The sequence below is a fragment of the Leptosomus discolor genome, chromosome 3 (assembly GCF_034619465.1).
Source record: "Leptosomus discolor isolate bLepDis1 chromosome 3, bLepDis1.hap2, whole genome shotgun sequence".
Lineage (NCBI taxonomy): Eukaryota > Metazoa > Chordata > Aves > Leptosomiformes > Leptosomidae > Leptosomus > Leptosomus discolor.
This window is the reverse complement of record NC_141393.1, coordinates 25,280,561-25,303,327: the sequence shown is the minus strand read 5'-3', so window position 1 is coordinate 25,303,327 and position 22,767 is coordinate 25,280,561. Positions and strand designations below refer to the sequence as shown.

At 41.6% G+C, this 22,767-nt stretch overlaps 2 protein-coding genes across 2 annotated transcripts; one reads left to right on the top strand and one right to left on the bottom strand.

The window, feature by feature from the left end:
* The first annotated feature begins 60 nt into the window (after positions 1-60).
* Positions 61-3,671, top strand: SLIRP (SRA stem-loop interacting RNA binding protein). The gene is made up of 4 exons (XM_009951085.2): positions 61-169; positions 295-353; positions 2,145-2,252; positions 3,547-3,671. Exons 1-4 carry the CDS (start codon positions 76-78, stop codon positions 3,604-3,606), a joined length of 321 nt encoding a protein of 106 aa, XP_009949387.2. The 5' UTR covers positions 61-75; the 3' UTR covers positions 3,607-3,671.
* SNW1 (SNW domain containing 1) lies at positions 3,600-20,902 on the bottom strand. The gene is made up of 14 exons (XM_086462154.1): positions 20,854-20,902; positions 19,646-19,799; positions 17,001-17,162; positions 11,971-12,066; positions 11,772-11,878; positions 10,836-10,940; positions 10,673-10,742; positions 9,897-9,962; positions 8,500-8,616; positions 8,003-8,144; positions 6,517-6,613; positions 5,585-5,702; positions 4,416-4,579; positions 3,600-4,335 (listed from the first exon to the last, which is right to left on the bottom strand). Exons 1-14 carry the CDS (start codon positions 20,865-20,867, stop codon positions 4,131-4,133), a joined length of 1,617 nt encoding a protein of 538 aa, XP_086318280.1. The 5' UTR covers positions 20,868-20,902; the 3' UTR covers positions 3,600-4,130.
* Positions 20,903-22,767: the final 1,865 nt, after the last annotated feature.

Here is a 22,767-nt window from a genome sequence, read left to right as displayed (position 1 = left end):
CGCGGAGGGCAGCGGGTGACGCCGCGCACTGCCGGGGCGGGGCCGCCCTCCCCGCTTCCCGCCGCAGCTCCCAAGATGGCGGCGGCCAGCGCGGTGCGGGCGGTGGGGCGGCGCTCCAGGAGGTTCTTCGACATCTTCGTGGCTGAAGTTCCCTGGACGGTGTCGAGCAGTGAGTCTGCATCGCCCCCCTTGTTCCCCCCGGTTTTAAGGCTGAGGCAGTGGCGGCCGCATCGCTTGCGGCGGCACAGGCCGCGGGGCCCGGCCCCTGTAACCAGGTGTGTGTTGCCCCCACAGAGGAGCTGAAGGAGTACTTCTCTCAGTTCGGGACAGTACAGAGGTGCCAGCTGCCGTTTGTGAGTACCCGCTTATTCTCCAGGCCGCTGTTGGGGTCTTCTTGGTAAAACGGGGAAGAGCCGTCGGCTGGCGCTCCCCGGGCCCGACAGGGTTGGTCCTGCTGTTGGGGCCCTGCCCCGAAGCCGGCTCTCCCGCCCCTTTGGAGCTGCTTTCTGGGAGCTTCTTGTACTCTAGTCAGATTCTCTGTGCTCTCCACCCTTAGTTCCTTCTGCTAGTGGGTGCCGCCGCTCGTCTGAGAGCTGCAGGCCTCATTGAAGCGTAGTGGTTTCCACTGGTTTTGAAAGAGCTTTAGAAAGCACATCCCTCAGATCCTGTTGATGCTGCCATTTCTGAATAATTAACCTAAAAGTGTTTTGGGCTTTTCTATCATCGTATTACTTTTCACCTAACAAAGAATAAAGTGTTTATGTGACTGGTCTCACTGGCTAAAAAATCTGAAGATGTGGGTATGAACGTATAGTCTTTTCCTGCTGTGGGTTCATCCCCCATCCAGAGTGCAGGGCTAACAAAAAAAAACCCATAACCTCTTCAAGATGGTTCCAAGCTCTCAGCTGTTCGTGCCTCTGCCATTCAGGTTATTTATCTTCTGTAGGTCAGGAATAATAGTATCTAGTGCAGTTTCTTAGAGATGAACAGTCAAAAGAAGTTGTTCCTTTCCCAGTCTGTTATGGATAAGTTGCAGGTCATTGCTGAAGGAGTAGTGGTTCTCGTGCTTGCTTGTGTTTCTCCATGTGAAGTAATGGTCTGTTAAATTAAGCTCAACATGTAGCAAACTTCAGTTAGTGAGCTGATGGGCACGCTATCAGTTGAAGACTAGTTTCGAAATGGAGAAAGATAGCTTGAATCAGCCTGGTTATTTCTTGAGCATTTGAAGCTTAGGTGTCTGCCTGCTACCCTCTGTTCCTTGGGCCCAGGACAGAACGCATTGCTTCATTGCGAAGGCTGGCAGCTTACTGTAAACCTGCCTCCATCACTGATTAAAGCTGAACTGATGCACGTGTATATTTTGATTCAGTGATTACTTTAGGAGCATTTATTAATGCTTACAACTGCCAGAAGTACAGAAATCTGCCAGCAGCATAAGACAAGGTAATTAAGACATTACTGAAACCAGGCAGTGTGACTACAGTACCTTGTGGGTGAAAACTTTGACTGGTGTTTGGAAGTGCTGCCAGTCATGCCCGAGGATCAGAATGGCAGAGCTGTTGTGAACTCTGATGGGTATCAGAGTTAGGATAAAAGGCACTTTGGTAGACCTGGCTTTTCTGCATTATCTCCTCTTTATTGACAACTGTTTTTTCTGACTGGCAAATTATTCTTAAAAATAACTTTTTTTTTCTTTTCAATGCAGTTAGTGCTTGTCATCTCGAATTGCAGCCTGCTTGCTTAGTATCTTAAGCAGCTGCTTTATCTTGCTGAATGCTTTTCAAGTACAGTGGCAGGTTTATTGTCAAATCATGCAGCCATTTAAATGTCAGTTCTGTTGTGACGGGCCTAATAATAGATGACTACTGCAGTTTGAAACAACTAGCTGTGCATTATTCCAGTCTTCAACTATAACTTAAAAGTCTTAAATTTTTTTGATTGCTGGACTTAGACTGAGAGAAGGGGATGCTGAACAGCCTCTGCTAGGCCCCCGCATGCTGTCAATGAGAGTAAATGTCTTAAAGGGTGCAGATTTCTCTGGTAATTTCTGAATCCTTAAATTGAATATCCATAGGAAGTTTTTAACAGGCTATGTGAATATTTTTTACAGTAATTGGATTTTATTTTTTTAAACTGATAACTAGGACAAAAATACAGGCTTTCACAGACGTTACTGCTGGATTAAATTCTCAACTCCACAAGATGTTCAGAATGTGTTTCAGAAGGACTTCCACATACTTGAAGGTGCCAAGGTAATGTGCTAGTTCCTTTAATGAATGTAGCAAGGGGAGCCCTTTAATTCTACACATTAACATCAAAGTATTACCGTACTTGTTCCAAGTGTGATTAAGCCATGTGCCACTTAGTGTGCTTTTAATATTTTTTTTAAATCATTAATTCTTTTGTATATTACCTTCTCTTAACTCATTAGGGTCTGAGATCATATAGATACCACACAGATGACATACATACCCGGGATCAAACCCTGCTATGCTAAGCTAAAGGAGTACAAATGCAGTAAAACTGTTCAGGAACTGCCATGAAACTAATTATTTGTAGACTTACATGTGCTTCAGCTGACCTAGCTCCTCGGACTGAGTAGTACAGAGTGAAACCATGAGCAAGAAGCAGGCTGGTATAACAGACATGATCAATTCCTGTCTTTGAATAATTAATAAGAATTCCTCAATATTCTGACAACTAGTTTCTCATTTTGAGACTTTTAATGCTAGGAGATAAGAGTAAAATGAATTGGCAAGATGCTTGCAGGGATGCAGCATGTTGATTGTAATAAAAGTATTTTGCTTGATGTGGTTCATACTACTGCAGAAGTCTTCGCTGGTTGAGGTTACTTTAGTACCTATTCCTAAGAAGAGCTGACATGTGAGTTACAGCTGTGGTGCAGAAATGGAGGAGCCATTTGCCAACTTCAGTTTTAAAACTGTGACAAGCTAGGCAATAGGCTGATCCCTCATAAATTGAGATGAAAATAATGAGGATGTTATTGGTATGCAATTATCAAAATAAGTACTAGGAATAAATATTTAGTGTCAGTTTCCTGGAAATTATTTTGCTGCTTTTTATGCTTGAAGCTGCAAGATGCCCACCTTCACTTAACTGCCTAGGCTTTGAGGACTATACTCCCACAAGATGTGCAAGAGCTAAGAGGCTTCTTTATAGTGAAATAAAAAGCAAAAAGCAGGCAGTAGTTAGCTTTCTTCATTTCTTCAAATATGCAGACTTCTCTAGAAGCAAAATACATCAGCACTTCTCCCACTTTGTTCTAGGCTAGGTTTAGACAGTTACCTTCTATTAGTTCCACTTGAAAGCATAAGCTTTTAAGATGCATTTTGCTGATACAACTAGCAATTGCTGTGCAAATTATATTCAGCTTTCCATCAGGAGCTTAGCATTGGTGGTTATGGCTCATGAAACTGAACCAGTTATGAACACATCTGCTTCCCATATGAATGTTTTAGAAGATCAGAAATGAAAAATATCAAACCTTCCTGCCTAACTAATTTGAATAATTTCCATTGTTTTCAGCTTGCTCTCAGACAGCAGCCCCGTAGAAGACGCAGTCAAAGAACGAACCAAAGTGGGTGAACAGTGGAAGGAGGCTTTATTTCACTGAATGTAAAGAAACTAAAATAAAGATTACTGATAAACTATGAATGAGTATTTGTTTTAAGACAGAATCCAGCTGTTTCCCCTCCTTGTTCAAATAAACTGTATAGCCATACTAAAACATAAACTCCCTAGCATCCATTACAGCATAACACAGTAATTATATACAGCAGGAAAGCTTTTAACAGATGAGGGAAAAGCTTTAGCTAAAGCTGTAGGAAGGGGCTATGTTCTTATCCTGAGATGCTGGGCAACAGGGAATCCGCAAAGTCAGAGCACTTGCTAGAGAGTAATTTCCTTGTGAAATGTTTCAAAGTGGTCTCCCTTCCTCCACTCTCCAGGGGCAGCTGACCTATCTAGAAGAATTAATGTGTGTGCATGTATGTCCACGCGACTGCTGCATTACAACGCCATCCCACTATACACCTCTGATGTTAAAAATGCCTCTTGCATGAAGTCCAAGCTTGTAGTCCATTTCTCTACCTCTGAAGGAGCAGAGGCGTTCAGTCCTTCCTCCTTTTTTTGCTCTCATGCTCATGTTCTTTAGGGCGGCTGCTGTCCGATGGCCGTTTAGAACCACCGTGTTGCTTAGCTTCTTCCAGAAACTTGTCCAAACCAAATGGATCCTCCTCAAATTGAACTGGTCCATCTCTGCCCCTCCCTCTGGTGTTACGATCTGAGTTAGAAAACTCTTTATCAGGAACAAACCTGCAAGGAGAAAGGCAATACTCAGTTGACTGTAACTTCAGAGTACTAATTAAGAGTATTTCTTAGCTTTCTTTTCTTACCGATTGGTCTTTATTCGAGCCTCTAGATCATCACCATACATGTCCTTATCCACATTTTTACTTGGCCTGTAGATGTTCTGGGCCATATCCTTGCCACTTCTCCAAGGCTGGTCATAAACATTATAAATTTCATCCTCTCCTCCAGCAAAGCCACTGTCCATACCCTTTGAAGGAGAAAGAAGAACAGCGGTGCAACACAAATGAGTCTGCAAAACTTTAGCTAACTTATTTTAATATCAAGATACATTGATGTGTGATTTACTATTGACTTCAAATGAGTTCAAGCACTCCATTAGGATATGAATGGTTTTTGGTCTGGGAATAAGTCCAGACAGTGTGACATAATCATTACAAGCCTCTGTCAGGGCCACTTCTACTCTTCCAGGAAGCAACAGGAAGGATTACAGGCCATTCGTATTTCAGAATAATGGATCACTCCTGTCTGCCCTGCAAGCACAGCTGTCTGTAATAGCCCAGTACAGCCATACGGATATGTGTATTATTCAGAACTTCTGGAAACCATGATTTAAGCTGACTGATCCAAATCACAGATAGGCTTATGTAAACTGGGAAAGCAGGAGTGCCTGCTTGTTTACATTTGATTCATCCACTCTCCCTCTGCCTGCAAATCTTTCATTGGAGACATGAAAAAGAATGATTGACAAACTGCAGGTCTATTCAGGGACTTTCTGAAGCCTAATCGACTTTTTTAATCTCTGAATAGTATAAAGTTCAGGGAAAATAAATGTTGCTGTTGTCTATTTATATCTTCAGGATTTTTAACATAAGCAGTAACGGGAATAGGAAGTATTTACTTGCTTCTCTTTCAGAGCAAGTTTCCCTTATTCAGTCAAGTATGTTGGTACAAAAGAAAACTAGGTCACTGCAGCTCGGAGGCACAATTGCTTCTTTCTCTCCACTCGCCAGTGAGAAAAACCATAACAAAAACACTTCAATCCAGTTATACGTTCAGAATATTCCATTTTTGTTAGATCAGCTATAGGTAAAGGAGATCGATAGTTTCCTAACCAGTTATGTAGAGACTTCTGTTAGGGTGCACCCATGCCAACCATGAGAACAGAGTCCCTTTAGTATTCCAGCCATACCCACTAAGAAAGGATGAGCACCTTTTCATAGAAAGCTACACAGCTGTGAAAAGGTATTTTTACCTTGCTCTGGTTGAACAGCCTCTGGTCGTATTGGATTTCATTGGATGGCCTGGGGTTGGGTACCCCTAGGGCAATAACTTCACTGATATCTCTGTTCTCATTTCTCTGCAGCTTTGACCTGAATTAAAAATTTTAAGTTTTATTAGGTCAGTAAACCATATTTGTTGACATGCTCAACTGCAACCCGATCCTTTATTAGTTGCTAACCCTTTGCCTCAGGAGCTAGGTTTTGACTGTTGCCCTTCCTTACTAGGTAACATTTAAAATTTGTCCCCTGGCAAAGGAAACATTTGTGAAAGTTATGTTCAGCTGGGCATGACATTTAAATTTTCTTTCCACTATCTGCAATTTACATCAAGCTGACTTGGTCTAAAATGTCATATTTATTTTTTGCAAGAACCAGTGTAATTATGTTCTGGGAAGGCCAAGCAATCTAATTTTAAGATATTGGAGATTTTAAGCCTCCAGAAACTGTTTGTGCTCAGAAATCTCACTGACTTGAGCAAACAAAATACTTCAGCCTACAGTCATAAATCTAAGCTTACTTCAAGTGAACAGCTTCAAGAAACAAAGCCACTAATGATTCTGTGGTCTCACAGAAGTTAGAGGATCCAGGTTTCAACCTTTGCTGTCAACTTATTAAATCTGAATATACTGAAGTTCTGCTAAAGAGAAACCCACCCAAAACCAACAACCCCCCCTCCATTCAAATGGAAAAGTTTAACTTCAGAAGAGAGTACTGCAGCACGCTAACACAGTAATACCATTTCATACAGTGAATGAACAGTGCTTCATACCAGCGAGTACCTCCACAAGCTAAAATTCAGGCACTCACATCGAGCAGAGGGAAGCCCAGTGTAACAGTTTCCCTAGTGGAGGGGCCAGTGCCAGTACAGGAATGAGGCCAGTGCCAGTACAGGAATGTGACTCACCTTTTGTCAGGGGCTGCCCTGGAAAGATTTCTGTCATGCTGTCTCTCTTTGCGCCGGTCATGCCTGATTTCATCTCTTTCTCTAGCTTCTCCATCCTCTGAACAAATGCGAGATTGGTCATTGTAGACAAATACTTGAGGTTTGAATTAATTATGCCACATTGTCACAGTGATTCAATTCAGTATTCTTTTACAGAAGAGAAGCAACCCTTAGCATTATTTAAACAAACTGAATACATGGAGAAACCTCAGCTTTCTTATGCCACAAGCAATTCACTGTCCCTGACAAGAGTTAAAGCAGACATATCCAACTGTATTTTCTCAACTTTCAAGAGCTTAAAATGCCTGTCCTTCTAGGAATTAACATCCTAAACCCCCTACAGATCTTCGCACCATGCTTTCATCTCTTAAGTGTAAAAATACCATTCAAAAACGCAGCCTTTAAGTGCTTTGAAGAACATTATGTGACTCTGTAACAAAGAATCACTCAGGTTGGAAGAGAGTCTCTAGTTCAACCTCCTGCTGAAAGCAGGATCCAAGCTGAATTCAAACCAGGTTGCTCAGGGCTTTGCCCACTCGGGTGGGGAAAATCTCCAAGGATAGAGATAGCCAGCCTCCCTGGGGCAACCTGTTCCACTGCTGCTTGTCCTCATGGTGAAAATTTTTCTCCTCACATATAGCTGGAATCTCCTACTTCAACTTTTGACCACCATTTCATTCTTCCACTGTGCAGCTTAGTGAAGAGCTCCAATGATCTTCTTATACATATGGGAAAGCTCCCATTAGGTGCCCTCAAAGCCACCTAATCTCCTGGCAGAACAAGCTTCATTCTCTCAGAAAGGTCTTCCTTTTTTCCCTTTTTAAATATGGGGGTTATGTTCCCCCTTTTCCAGTCAGTGGCAACTTCACTGACTGCCACAACTTCTCAAATATGATGGACAGTGGCTTAGCCACTTCATCTGCCGGTTCCTTCAGGACCCGCAGATGCATCTCATCAGGTCCCATGGACTTGTGCACCTTCAGGTTCCTTGGATGGACTTGAACCTGATCTTCTCCTATAGTGGGAGACTTGGGCGGTGTGGCTGGAACACTTGCCAGTGAAGATGGAGGCAAAAAAAAGTCAGTGAGTACCTCAGCCTTCTCCATATCCCAGGTAACAAGGCCTCCTCTGTCCTTCCAGAGAGGGCTCACATTTTCCCTAGCCTTCCTTTTATCACCAACGTACAATGAACGTACAACATACATTCCCAACAACATCTTAAACCTGTATACACTGACACACTGTTGTGAGGTTCAAATCCAGATCCCATCAAAACAGTGAATTAACCAAACTCACTTGGCTGATCAAGTAGACATGAAAAACAGATTGTCATGCTTAGAAATTACAGTTGATATTTAGGTATTTTAAGTTCTCAGGTTATTTCCCCAAACCCACAGTTTAGAGAGTGCTAAAACACCCATAGCACCCTAGTAACAAAGAAATGTACCTTTTTCAACATGGGTTTTGATCCCTGCTCTTCTCTCCCTGGCTTTCTGAGCCATTTCTCGGAGCTTTTCCTCATGTTTCTCCTTTTCTTTCTGAGCCATCTTCCTCTCCACCTGGGCACGCATCTCTACTGCCTCACGAGCCTGCACACATAAAACATAGTTAAGAAGACAGAAATCTAACACCTGGGATGCAAGCAGATGCTCTGTCATGGAGTTATCCAGTAAAGAGGGCAGGAATCAAGCCACAGAGAGGAAGTTCAAAGCCAGCTAGCCACAGCAGTTAGGGCTGAGAAAAAAAACCCATGACCTACAATAATTTAACCCACACTGAGGCACTGATTCAGAGATACTGGGGTAAAACCGTATGTCTTACATTAGCCAAGATGCAGGACAAATCAAAAAGCTATAGCCTGTCCACAGTTGATTTTCCCAAGGAATTAAATGTACAAAAAAGGTAAAACTACATGGAACAAAACAGTTTAAACAACCATCTGACCTTTCTGTCAGCTATATAGAGAGCCTCAGCAAGCTTGGCAAAGTTTTCATTAATATGAACAGTCTGCAATCCTCTGCCATCTGCAGCCAGACGCTTATCTAATGGAATGGTGTAACCCTACAGGGGAAACAGAGAGGCAGTTAATCACAGAAACTCACATTATTTGTAATAACATTATTACATTTACTATGTAAGAAAACAAAAGCACACACATAACTCACAGCCCATCATTAATACACCTCATTGGTCCTCCTTTATATGTACTTCAAATTCATACCAGATAATACTAAGCTTCACTCCAATTCCACACTCCCCCCAAATCCAAATGACAATTTCTCTTCGAGTTACATCTTAGTACAAATGAGAGGTTTTGATCAGTAATGTCCACTCTTTGCATTGTGTTAAGAACTACAGATAATAGCTTTCCCAGTCTTTAAGCTGTTTAACCATCTGTGTTTAAAAATTGTTTTCCCTAAACTGTTTTCATACCTGTTAAGAGGTTAGTCAATTCAAAATGAGAAAATAAGGGGCAAGGCTTCCAGCAGAAGTAAAAGACACTAAATGCCAGTTTTGCTTTCAAAAGCTGAAAGCTAGAACTATTTATAGATGATATTTTAAGATTCTTTAGTGAGCTCTACAAAATTTTTGCTTTGCTTTTAGCATCTGTAACCTAAAATCTGATCTACTAATTAGTGTCAGTCCCAGTTATACAGCTGTGTTGGGGTAGAAAAAAAAATAACATCCAAACATGCAGCTCTTTGCTCTATTTGAAGAGGCTCCCTCATGACACGGCTTGGTAAGTTTGAGAACGATTAAACCAGTTACTGCAGCAAATTATAAATTCTCCAATCTCTCTGAACATAAACTTACTGGCTGATAAAAATCAAAGGGACAGGACATACCTACTCAAACAAGGAATAAAAATAGCTAAGCAACCAGTGATGAAAATTAATTAGTGAAAGAATGAATGATGCAGTCCGAACTTCTGGACAATTCTGCTGTATTAAAATGAACCACGCTTGGTTCTCTATGAACTGCCCTTCTCTTTTTCAGTTTAGATGGCTTTACTTTGTGAGCTCCAGAGACTTTGGTTTCAGATTCCACGTACTGCACTATTATGAGGATTTTAACTCATGCCATTTTTTTTCCTCTCAAAAAGCATAATCTCTGCCATGAAGTAATAACATATTCTCTCTCAGTTCTATACTGTCAATTTGACAGCCCTTAGCCGAAGACAGAAAAACTGAGTTGTACAATCATGTGTTCTCCCTGCTGGAGGCAACCAGTTTACCTAACTCTAAAGGTTTAAAACCAGTATTACTCAAGCTTAAATCATTCACAGAAGTCTCCCAGCAGGGCACAACATTAGAAAGATGAATTTATGACAACTTAATTACCTTTGCATTTTTCCAGTTTGAAATGCACGGAGGAATTTTCCACTCTTGCTGCTCTTTCACAGTCATCTGATTTAAGAAAAGAAGCAAAATCATCTTTAGGTTTATAGCAAAAGGAAATAGTGGTTTCTGTCTCAAAGGCAGGTATTACACAAATTAGAGTACAAAGTTCAGGACACTGCTACAAAAACCCCAACTCTTCTTAGCAATAAGATGTTAATTTCTGCACTGTACCTTTGCCAACATTGAATAAAGTCACAACAGCTTTTCAGCCATCCCCTTAAACTTTTGTCACACGGGCTGGAACTCACAGCCAGCTTGTTAACATTTGCACATTCAATGGCAGTTCAAGTTGTAGGAAACTGATGAACCACCATTACATACATCTCTCAGAAGGAGCTAATTGTTAAAAACACAAGCTGGTGTTATTAAGGATTAGCTTAATAGCGTTGTCTAAAAGCAGCATCAGTGTACCAAGGCTGAAGCCTCAGTCAACTCATCCGTGCCTTGAACAAATCCAGCAATGCAGCCCTGCATAAAATATGAGACATCTACTCAACCTTTGACAAGGTACATAGGAAGAGACTTACTTTCAGAACTGCCCAAACAAACAAAAAAGAAGGCTGCACTAGGCACCAAGATTATCACTTAACATCACACCAAAAGAACAGCACAGAGAAGGTATGCAGAAATTAACTATGCAGAAATTAACTAGATCAAAGTAGAATTTGTGAACCCATCTAGAATTCAAAACTGAGAACAGCTATGGCATTTCATACCTTTCTACTAGGAGAGTGCATTACAGGTGCTGGAGGAGAAGGTGGTCCACGTGGAATCTTCTTGTTAATTCTGAACAATTAAGAAAACAATTACAATCAACATGTTGTACGGAAATATACTTCAGAATCTTCTATTTGCCACGAACAAGTTTTGAATAGTTACTTGAATCTTGGTGGCTCCATAGGGTCCTTCTGCATTTCCACCATCCGAATGACTCTCTGTTTTGCTCCAGAGTTGAAGGCAACGCCTTGCTGAGATGGTGTGTACCTGAATAAAACAATCAAAGCACTCAGTTCTCTGCACGCAGCCAGGTATTCCTTGTCCACCTTCATTTTTACTCAGTTCACTGCTCTAGCTGCATTTTCATTTTATCCACATCAATTTAAGGCTTTTCCACTGTGAACGCCAGGAGGAGGTAACTGCACAGAGGATACTGGACTGAATGCAGAAAACCAATTACACCAGACAGAACGCATCTTCCCAGGGCTATGTTCTCCGGTTTCAACCCAGATTCTGAAGTAGAAGAAACCAACTAATAGAGCACACAGAGCATGGCACAGTACTCGTTACCTTTGTCTGGCAATCCCTGGTGACTACTTACTGGTTATTAAGAACCTCTGCACATACTTTTTTCAGAATTCACCTCAGGCCAAGTCTAACCCTGCCATGGAATTTTCCTGTGTTTACAGCAGAAAATAATCACAAATAAGTATCAGCCTCCTAGTAATTCAAATTCTTTCCAATTGCTCATTTTGTGAGAGAAGAACTTTGTTACATGCCTTGTCTTGCCTTGAAACTCCCAGTAAAGACTCTGGTTTTAGGGAAGCATCATTAACAGCACTCCTTGAGAAATCTGTATTTTGTTGCCAAAACAATAACCCCTCCATAAAGTGCCACAACTCATGGCATGTAAAGATGTATTTCAACCCACTTCAAACTAGGTTATCATTAGTGGGTTAATTCAAAATATGTAAGCCAGTCTCATATTACTTCCAGAAAAACAGAATTCAAGATGAATGTTCTCAGAAATTCAAGGAATATCCCAAATTTTAATCAATTCTATATATAACATCTTACACAGACACCAGCACTACATACCGAATGTACTGTGCAGGAGCTAGTTTGTCAGCTGCTCGAACTGGCATGGCCGCTGCAACTTTTTGGGAGACTGACTTCTCCAAGGCTGCTCTTGTCTTCTCTGTTATCTGAAGACAAAAATACCACAGTATGCATCTCATCCCATATGCAAGACATACAATATACCACTGATAACTAAGCACATCAGTGCATGTAATACCTCTCTAATTGCCTCCTCATCTGGTCTTTGCAGTTCAGGATCATCCACATTCATGACCTCTTTTGGCACGAGATCTGTGTACTTGCTGTAAATAACCTGGAAGACATTATATTTTATTAGTGCTGGCAAATAAGAATAAGTGTATGTATATCAAAGGAAATGTTTCAGGCCTAGATTATACTTTAGGTACTAATTAAAACTTGTATACAACTCTAAATGCATTTCAATTACATATTCTTCAATTGCTCCCATAGAACAAGAATATACTCTGGACTCCATTTTACAGATTGAATAAATCGAAGAAAAGAAGCAATTTGATTAAACATAATTATGTAAATCACTCTCAGAGCTGGGATTAGACACCAGCTTCCTCCTTTCCTTTCTTACTCTTTTCCTTTTTCAGGGTCCCCAAGGATGACAACACCAAAAATAATCCATATTTGTACTTCTGTTTCCAAGGAACACTTATGAATTTGATACAAGTCTTTTTCAGCATCTAGATGTTTTCATTTCATTATGTTTGCTATTTTCTTGAAAAAATAAATGCTTGAGAAATCTGTTCTTGACACCTTCCCTTATATAGGTACTTCAGTCTTTATACAACGTGCAGCTAGCTGGCAGTAGCTTTAAGCCCCAATTTTAAATATAGGGAAAGAACACTATTACATGGCTACAGGGAAAAATTTATTGTATTGCATTAATGCTTCACATTCGTCCAACAAAATAACATCAGAAAGTCTTAGTTCAAAGGGTTAAAAGTCATTACAACTATTATTTCAAGACCATTATAAAGTGCATGTCCAACTATGAAACTGACCTTTAGCTTCAGCACTAATTTGTGCTGAAGAGCCATTTACTGCTTCACTCCTAAAATTTTAAGCCTTTGAATTAGTATCAATAACATCCTAGCTTCTCAGATACTGAATAAAGGACATCTGAAGAGCAGTATTCCTCTAAGGTAATTAACTCTAAGTCCAAGTGTCTTGCTGCGTGAAGAACAAAGTATGCTGAAAGAGCTCAGAGTATCACAGAAGACAAGAAAAGAAGTCTAAAGAGGTGCTCTAAAAACTACAGTACACTGAGGTACAAATGAGCTACATGACCTATTTAAACCCTGAAGTATTGCATGCAAATGGCAAGCTGTATTAATATGGAAGAAATCCACAATATGGATTAAACTAGCCTGAAAATACAAAAATTTTTGACTCCATCAAAAACTTGAGATGCTTGCATGTTCTAATTGGAGTCCTTTTTTGAGATGGTATTGACAGGCAGCTAAAGATGTTCCAGTGTGTTGTTTTTCTCAGTATTTACCTTCCTTTAACAGTAATGTTGAGACATTTTACTAATCTAAGATAAAGAGGACGCTCAGATTGTTTGATATTGTAGTATACTCATCCACTACCATTTTTCATCTACAAAACTCAAAAGGAAGCATCAGCCTGCGTTTCAGATATTTCATTTTGATTGCTACTGAAAAGCAGAGTCACCTTCCAGGCAAAAATGAAATGCTCCATTTTTGGTACAGCTACATGATTCCCTCTCTGGCTGGGGCAGCCTTAACAGGCAACAATTAGAAATCTGCAAGCCACCGCCATCAGAAAGAGAACAATCTTACCTAACCAGCTGTGTAAGGAACTGTAGCTCATGGTAGGATTTACACACTAATCACATTCAGAGTTTCACAAGACACCTGATAGACACAAGTGTCTTGACAGAAATTTCTGAATTTGTAACACACAAATCCCTCCTCTCAGCATATTTTATTCTATATATTCAGAGCAGCCCTGTACAGTGCTCATCAACCCTATGTGTAAATCAAGAAGCTACTGTAGAGCACTGCAGATTTAATTCCTTCCTTGTCAAAGACTGGTTTCTCCATATGAAGCATATAAGATTTTAGAAGTCATTACAATTACCTGGTTGTCAGACTGGCACATACACACCAGCAAAGAGATTGGCAATAAGCTCTCAAACCAAGCTCTACCACAAAGGCAAATACATCATGAGTAAAGAATGCTTCTGATTATTTTAGTGATATTCATGCTGTCTTGACCTGTTCCATCGCTGTGACAGGCGTTCCTTCAACAATGGAACTACTCTTGTAAATGTTTCAATTGAATTCACAATCTTGAGAAAAAAAAATGTACATTAAGGTTTGTGGTTCTCTTCTCCTTTAACATCTAAGCCACAGCCTTGGGCCACCAAGAAGAAATGCAACTCCTACACAGAAAAATAATCTTTGCCAGAAAAAAAAGTTATAGTTCCACTCCTTCTGTCTTAATAAAAACACAGGAAGCAATTATACATCCTTATTTTCACAATAAGGGGACAGAGCATCAGTCTCACCAAAATACGTCAAGTATTGATGCATTATTTTTAGCCTGGCTTTTAGTAATGCGAGTAGAGAAAGTATTAGAAGGCTCTATAGCAACACAAGAGCTAACCATGTGTCTAATGCTGGAAATCCTTCATCTGGACGACCAGACAGAACTCCATCCTCGGGATCTGTAAGGTCATGCATCCAGGTTTGTCCACCTTATCCAGCATTCCACATCTAGCAGACTTTCTGCCAGCCCCAAACAGGCGGCTTGTCAGACTCTCTCATTTACGTCAGCATTTTCCAAGGAAAATTCTCTGAAGCAACTATTTTTTAAATATGTAAGGGAACATATGCAAGAGAGATGAACCACTGCAACAGCAGAAACTGCTGACAAGCCATCCAGATACAGGGTCCGGTGATGAACTGCTGCCTCTACAAGAAGGCAGAACACTAAATTCAACTTCAAAAAATCCATAAGCTGTAGCAAAAGCAAAATTTGCTTCTTAACTCAGACCAAACAAGTAGCTGCTAGAATAGGATCAGAAACTCCATCTCACTTCTGGCAAGCTGCTACAAAACGTGGCAACAGTGGCTGCTGCGCTCTAGATGGGAGGTGAACACCCATCAGGTGGCAGAGCAGCAGGAGACAGTCAAAAGGCTGTGCAGCATTAGAGGAGCCAAGACACAGATAAATAGGTGGTTTAATAACCACGTGGCTCTAGCAGACACTACTGAGAATGAGGCACCTTGGACCCTGGTGACCCACAAAAGCAAGGCTCTGCTTCAGTCTCCGCCCTCCAGCACCACAACACTCAGACGAAGCTTTACCAGATACAGACACCCCTGAACACGGTCTGCCTAGAGAAACTGTACCAGCAGCACACAGCGGGCACTGAAGAAACGACGAGCGCTCGTTGTGGGAGACTCTCTGTTAAAAGGCACTGAGGGGCCCATCCGCTGCCCTGACAGAGTGTCATGGGAGCTCTGTTGCCTTCCAGGAGCTAAGATCAGAGATGTAGCCGAGAGGGTGTCACAGCTTATTATTAGGCTTAGATCCCAATCTGAACAGTTCTATTATATGGAAATAAAATCTGATCCTAAAGGTAAGCAAAGAAGTATTTGACAAGTTGTAAAAATGAGGGTTTAACTACACTATTTTTTTTTTTTTTTGCTACTTATTTGCCCTATGGCTTCCCCAAAATCGCTATGATTATTACTTCTTGTCTACTTATCCATTCCAAATTATTTTTTATGCTTTGGATACGTAAAAATTCTATTTAATACTAAGTACCAAATATTTAGTCACAAAATTCTTTAATTAATATTTTAACACCTTCCTCCTGACAAATAATTAAAGCCAGTACACAAGGCCTGACAGAACACCAATGAAAGCCCCTCAAAAATATTGCCACTGCTGTTTCTGTTTAGGCCGACTACTTTCTACCACAGGACAGCACATAATCTGATTTGAACTCTTTTTTTTTTTTTTCCCCCAAAGGTACTGCAGTAACTTAGGATGCACAGGATGAGGATATACAAGATGTGACACTTTCTTGACAGAATATTAGTTAAGTATAAAATCTTATTCGCGTTATCTTTTTGCAACTTTAAGATCAATTTAAAACAACAAAAAAAACTTAACTGTTAAAAAATATTTCCACTCATACGCTTAGAATGCTCACCCTACTTTTTGTTTGAGAGGTAAAATTCACCTTTTGTTTCTCTGTTTAGATATGTTTTCCCCTTTCCTCATTTGCAGTAAGACATGGGGTGTATTACATACCCATAAGCTTTTCAAGGCATCCTAAATTAAAGCAGGAAAAGTTAAATCACTTTGAAAACAACTACTCATATCCATCAACTGAAACACCCTTTGTAGCTAGCCCTCTCTTTAGATTTTCTTTGGGTTACCCTAGTCTTTACAGGGGTGCTTGCTATAACAAGCAGCTGCTCATGCACTTGGTCACGTCTCAGCAGTTTTTCAGCCCCCAACACCTGCTTAAGAGAATTACAGTTTTAATGTAGTCCACTTTGTTACATCTGAAAAGGTGGACGTAAATACTCCTCAAAGTGGACTTAGGAGACCCAAGTACCCAGTCTCCTCAACACTACTTAGGACTTCAATATAAGGTGTCATCTCTTTGTTTTTAGAAAGGCTACTGTATACAGGAAACTGAAGTTGGCTCCCATTAAACTTGATGGGAATATTGCCACCACTGAACTTAACACAAAGCAGCAATACTTTCTGCTGCAATTAAAAAAGGAAGAGAGCACCCAACAACACTGAAAACAGCCAGAAGCGCCCAATGTCAAATTAGTAAGACACAGGGTACAGTATTCTGAAAGCTGAACTGTATTTTATGTCTTCTTTTATTTGTCCCCTCTCTACACACTGAAATGAGACTGCCTGTGATCAGGCCTGTTTTCAGTTTCTTGCCCTCACTGGAAAGCTCCCCAATGAAAGCTGCTAAGCAATCAAGGAAGTTTTGTGTAGAGACTCTTGCTATTTTTGCCTTACCTTTTAGTTACACAACAGAGATCACCACACAGTGATCGCAGTCAAAATGCTCATGTCTGTCTGACATTCAGTTATTAAACTTCAAGAAAACAGGACACAATCCATTTTGCTAATGCCTGATCAATGAGCTTCTATGCAATGCATACAACTTTTCCAGGTATACATGTCACTACATAGCTGAAATATTACCTTGTCCTTGGATTGTCCTTGGCGAGCAATTGCATCGTATTTTATTTTTCCTTCGGCATCCACTTGAATAGCCAAAGCATTGGACATCTTCTTCTTTCGGCCCATATCCAATGGATACTGGGCCACATGAATTTCTGGGAAAGCACCCCCATCTCCAAAATCCTACACAAAAGAAAACTCAGTGAATGACTAAAAGACAAAACCATGGTATAACATTTGCACAGGTGGGAAACAGAATGAAAGAGTGGATTGATTTTAACAAAATGAAATATTGCCAGAATGCTCTAGTAACTTTACTATTCTAGCTAGTAAGAGAGCAATGGACTATAGAACTTACACTTAAAGAGAAGACGCTGAAGCACATAGACATCTTGCAGTAATTATTCCCTGCACAGAGCAAAAGCCCCTATCACTGACTAGAATGCACAGGCGCTACTACGGTATAGACAATAAAGAATTAAGTATTTAATCCACATGTGAGTTATTAATTAGAACTTCAAAAATTTACCTTCTGCAATAAAGCAACTGTGGAAATACTAAAATTACAGGAGCAGCATTTTTTTAAATGAATATTTCTACTGGTTATTTCCTTTTCACCCCATAATGAAGTGAAGAAGTTAACAAAGCTTTCCATTCCTTTCAAAGTCTGTAGCTCCTAGCTTTACAACGGCATGAATGCCAAGCTATCCCGTTTCCTTACTTTTGATGTGTGAATACATTGCAAACTGGGCCAGCACCCAACAGCCCAACATTCTTAAGGTTTACTAACACTCCCATTCAAAGTGTTGCTGTAAAAGCATTTAATGACCAGATAGCCAAAAGCGCTCTTAAAGCGGACCATCCTGACTCCGCAACACTGAGGATGCACGCAGAATTGGTACTAACCACAAAACAACTTCAGGCTACAGTTTAAAACACAATCCTTCAGCAGCAGTATTTGCTTAAAGCAGCACAAGCATCTGCCTCTCCCTCTGTTGCAGTGGCACTGCTTATTTGGAGTCTGATAACAAACCAGATCAAGGAAGAATGGGTGTCTTGAGTAGACTGATCACCCACCATGCTCACCATGTGACCAAATAGTTAACACCACTGCAACAGAGAGCATGGACTGAGGCTGCAATGAATGAGCTTTCCTCCAAAGCAGAACATGCTTACAGAATCTTTTAAGTCCTCACTGACATACAGCTTCAGTTATTTAAAGTCTTCCACTCGTCCCACATCCAACAAATAGTTACAGAATCAATGTTAAAGTATTAGCCAGAAGAAAAATCAGTCATTCCTTACAGTTTTTGCATAACTCTTGATCTATTAAGAACAGATTTTGTTTTTTCCAACAATGGCATTCCAGGATCACTGGACAAGGGCTATGGTTTGGAAACATTTGCCACTTTTGAAGAATGTGCATTTGTTTATGAGGCAGAAATGAGTCCTTAACAGTCTTTTTGATACGTGTATCACTTTGCAGCCAGTGATGCTGGAAACTCCTTGAAAATCTTCATCACCTGACTTCTTTAGTTCTTTTACTAACACTTAGAAAGAATAAGCACTAAAATATTAACTTTAGTAATCAACAGGGAGGGAACCCCACACTGAGTATAACGAAGGTATAATTCTTAACATCATACACTTTATTAAATGCTGAACCCACATAAACATATCTTCTTTCAGAAAACCACCAGAGCTACCATTTGAAGCCACCTTACCTAGCACTAACGGATCACCACGGTACGGTGTTGGACCAATCTTTACAAAAATGGGACTCAAACATAAATGAGGGCAAGTCTGTTACTAGCTCGTGAAATTATGGTACTTGGGAACAATGCAGGATCATACATGAAATACTCTATCAAAACCTCAACAGCATGCCTTGTCCCAAGAGCGCTGGCTTGTGACCCAACAGAGCAGGTCCCCGATGTTATTGTTAAGTACCATTCCAAAATCTGGAAGGTTTTGTGGCTCAGAATGAGAAACTGTACTAAAAGAGTTTTGTAATCAGAGCTATACATCTGCATTTTCCCTTCTACCTTTTAATGTTTCCAGCTGAAATTACATTAAACTGGCAAGGATTACAGCTGAATACACACAACATTGTCCAAAATCTTTTTGCCAGTCACATACTTAAACAATGACTATCTAACAAATTTCAGGTTTCCTTCCAACTCTAACAATTTTCTCCCCCAATAGCAGCTATCTTTTGTTATGCTAAGAACAGAATACACATGAGCATTCTCTTCTCTGATATGCACATGTTCACTTATACCAGCTATAATCTGGAACATGTATTTAACAAATAATGACAGAGGAACAACGTAGATGTCTTTCTCAGAGGATCCTTGCATTCACAGATTTAAACTGAAAGGACCATAGACCTATTTCCATATTACAACACAACAGCCTCTGAAGGGAAGAATCTTTATAACATCCTATTTGCCATCAACTGTTTTAAGCACTCTGGTGAATCAGAACAATGTCCCCCAACCCAAGAATATATTGAGCAGTCTGGATGGAAATGCTGCATGAGGTAAGGCTTTGCACAATTCTGAGCTACACTCAGGACACTCGGAGTTTATTTCTACTCCAGAAAACATACTTTTTTTTCCTCCCACTAGCAGACACAACACTACAGCGTGAATTCAAATATCTACCTCTAGCACTCGTGGTATCCATCCTTTCCGGTAACCATATGGGGGAGGTTCCCTTCGTGATGAGACTAGAGCAGTCTGCCTAGATCTTTGAGCTCTTGCTCTTTCTTCTAGTTCTAGTTGGTCTTGAGACAGCTGCGTTGGAGCTGGCAAAAAACTGCACATCCATAGACAGACACACACACACACAAAACACGAAGAAAAAAGACACAAAAATTAATTCTGATGATTTCACTCCGTAATACTCAACTATGCTTGAGTATACTATTAAATTATTCCTTTCTCTACAATAACTCTATACAGATTAAGAAACAATACATGAAACACAAGTACTGCACTCATAAACCTGAGGACAGCAACTTTTGAGATTGTAGGAGCAAAAATAATATGTGCTTTCTCAGTATTCAGGAAGACTCCAATAAAAAGTGATGCTACATTTATGCACATTCACATCACGTTTGAAAGTGATGCTACGTTTACGCACATTCACATCTCGTTTGAACAGGACTGTGACAACACCCACTCTCCAACAGGAACGTCACATACCACCGTGTATTCTTTCCACCACCACTATGGAGTGGAAAAAAGAAAGTGCGTTCCTAGTCCCAAGGACTCCCCTTTCCTTTCTCTCCAGGCAAACGCCCATAAAAAGATCTGTCAACAACCACCTCCCCCCCGCGCCCGGCCCCAATTTCTTGACTTCCCATTTCTCAGTTCTAGACTACTGAGCGCTTCCACGCGTTTATAAAAGAAGCGCCCATCTCCGAGAAAGTCGGCATTCCAGGGCAGCCACTGCAGCTGCGCTCCTGGGCCTTGCGAGAAACACAGCCGTTTGTAACAAAGACCTCCCGCCTTCACGCACGATAAGAAAACCTCGATACAACCCCCACGGATCGGATCACCTCCAGCCGGGCGGAGAAGCTCCCCCAGATAATAGGCGAGCGAGGCAGAGCCCTGAACCGGCGGAGGCACCAGGGCAGGACGAAGCAGGGCCGGGCAGCTCTCCCAACCCCGGCCCGGCCCGGCCCGGCCCAGCCTAGCCTCCTCACCGGCCGGTGGGCCCACCGCCCAGGAGAGGCCGCGGCCCTGCAGCGCGCCCCCCGAGCACCACCTCTCTCTGCGGCCGGACCGCGCACAGCGGCTGGGAAGCCACCAGCAGGCCGAGGAGAGCAGTCACCCGAACCGGGCCGGACGAGACCCGCCGGACCCACCTGGTGAGCGCCATCTTGCCGCCTCTGTCGTCTTTTCGGGAGCAGGCCGCGGGGGAAGAGGCGGTACCATCATCTGCGCGTGCGCTCCGCTCCGCAGTGTGTTCCTGGGAATTGTAGTCAGGGCGACATCACACTGGGCATCATTCTGCGCATGCGGTCTGACCGCAAGGCGTCCTGGGAGATGTCGTTTTTCCACCTCACGGCCCTGAGGGGCGTTAACGGCGCAATCCCACGCGGGCTGCAGTAGAAAAGCAGGAGCAGCGCAGGTCCCTGAGACACAACGGGAAGAACAAGCGGGGAGCTCAGTACGGTGTGAGGCCACACCTCGGGGACTGGGTTCAGTTCTGGGCGCCCCGGTACAGGAAAGACACCGAGGTGCTGGAGAGAGGGCGGAGAAGGGCAATGAAGCTGGTGAGAGGCCTAGAGAGCACGGAGAGCGGCTCAGGGAGCTGGGGCTATTTACTCTCAAGAAAAGGCCGCTGAGGGGAGACCTTATTGCTCTCTACAGCTACCTGAGAGGACACTGTAGAGAGGCAGGTGCTGGTCTCTTCTCACAGGTAATTAATGATGGAACAAGAGGGAACGGACTCAAGCTGCACCAGGGTAGGTTTAGGCTTGGCATTAGGAAAAATTATTGTACTGAAAGGGTTGTCAGGCATTGGAATAGGCTGCCCAGGGAGGTGGCTGAGACACCTTCCCTTACATGTTTAAAGGTTGTTTAGATGTGGTGCTTGGAGATAAGGTTTATGGATGTCCTTGGTAGAGTAGCGTTGGTGGTTGGACTTGATGATCTCAAAGGTCTTTTCCAACCTGAATGGTTCTGTGATTCTATGCCTTTTTTTCCAGACACCTTGTCTATTCAGATAGTTTCCAACAAGTTCAGTAACTTTATGGTTCATCTAGCTAAAGGTGTCCAAGTAAAAAGCAGAAAATATAGAGTAAATGGGTTGGAATACAATTTCTTATTCTGATATCTGCTACTACATCTAAAGGGTGTGAGTTAAGAGGATGGGGCCAGGCTTTTTTCACTGGTGCCCAGTGACAGGACAAGAGGCAATGGGCACAAACGGGAGCACAGGAAGTTCCACCTGAACATAAGGAGAAACTTCTTTACTCTGAGGGTGGCAGAGCATTGGAACAGGCTGCCCAGGGAAGTAGTTGAGTCTCCTTCCCTGGAGATATTCAAAACCCGGCTGGAACTGTTCCTGTGCAACCTGATCTAGGTAAACCTGCTTTAGCAGAGGGGTTGGACTAGATGATCTCCAGAGGTCCCTCCCAACCCCTACCATGCTGTGATTCTGTGGTTGAACTGGGACATTAGAGAGAAGGAAGAAGAGAGATTGAAAGTGGTGTAAAAATATATTGATGTCAAATAAAAAGATCTGTATTAAATGCCAGGAGTTGTACTATGTTTAATGGGAATCTATATGGTACATAGAAGGTTGTGTTTTTGTTTTTTTTTTTTTTTTCAATCGAGCTGAGAAATGGTCTCTTTAGAATACAGCTAAAATGTGGAATAGGGAAAAATGCTTCTCAGGGAGTTGTAGTAGATGGGAACTAGGTGGAGCTTTACATGGGTAGGTTGCTATTTCTGTTGAAGTTGCAGAATATGGTACCATATATAAACAAATTTAGTTATTAATTAGTAACTGCTATTGTTATGTTAGCATCTAGTGAACCAAGGGGAGAAGAGTCCCATTGTCCTAGGCATGGCTCATCTAGAAGAGAAACAGAAGAAGAGGGTAGAATGATTAAGAAACAAACACAGTCTTTATTAGAAATAATAATAAAAAAATCATACTGTTAGAGGCAGGAAGACTATAAGGTAGTCTAAGTTCTCTCTTGCAGTCTTTTAGTCATTTTGTCTGCTTTAGCATTTTCTAATCTGCAGGGCAGACTAGTCCTGCAGACTAA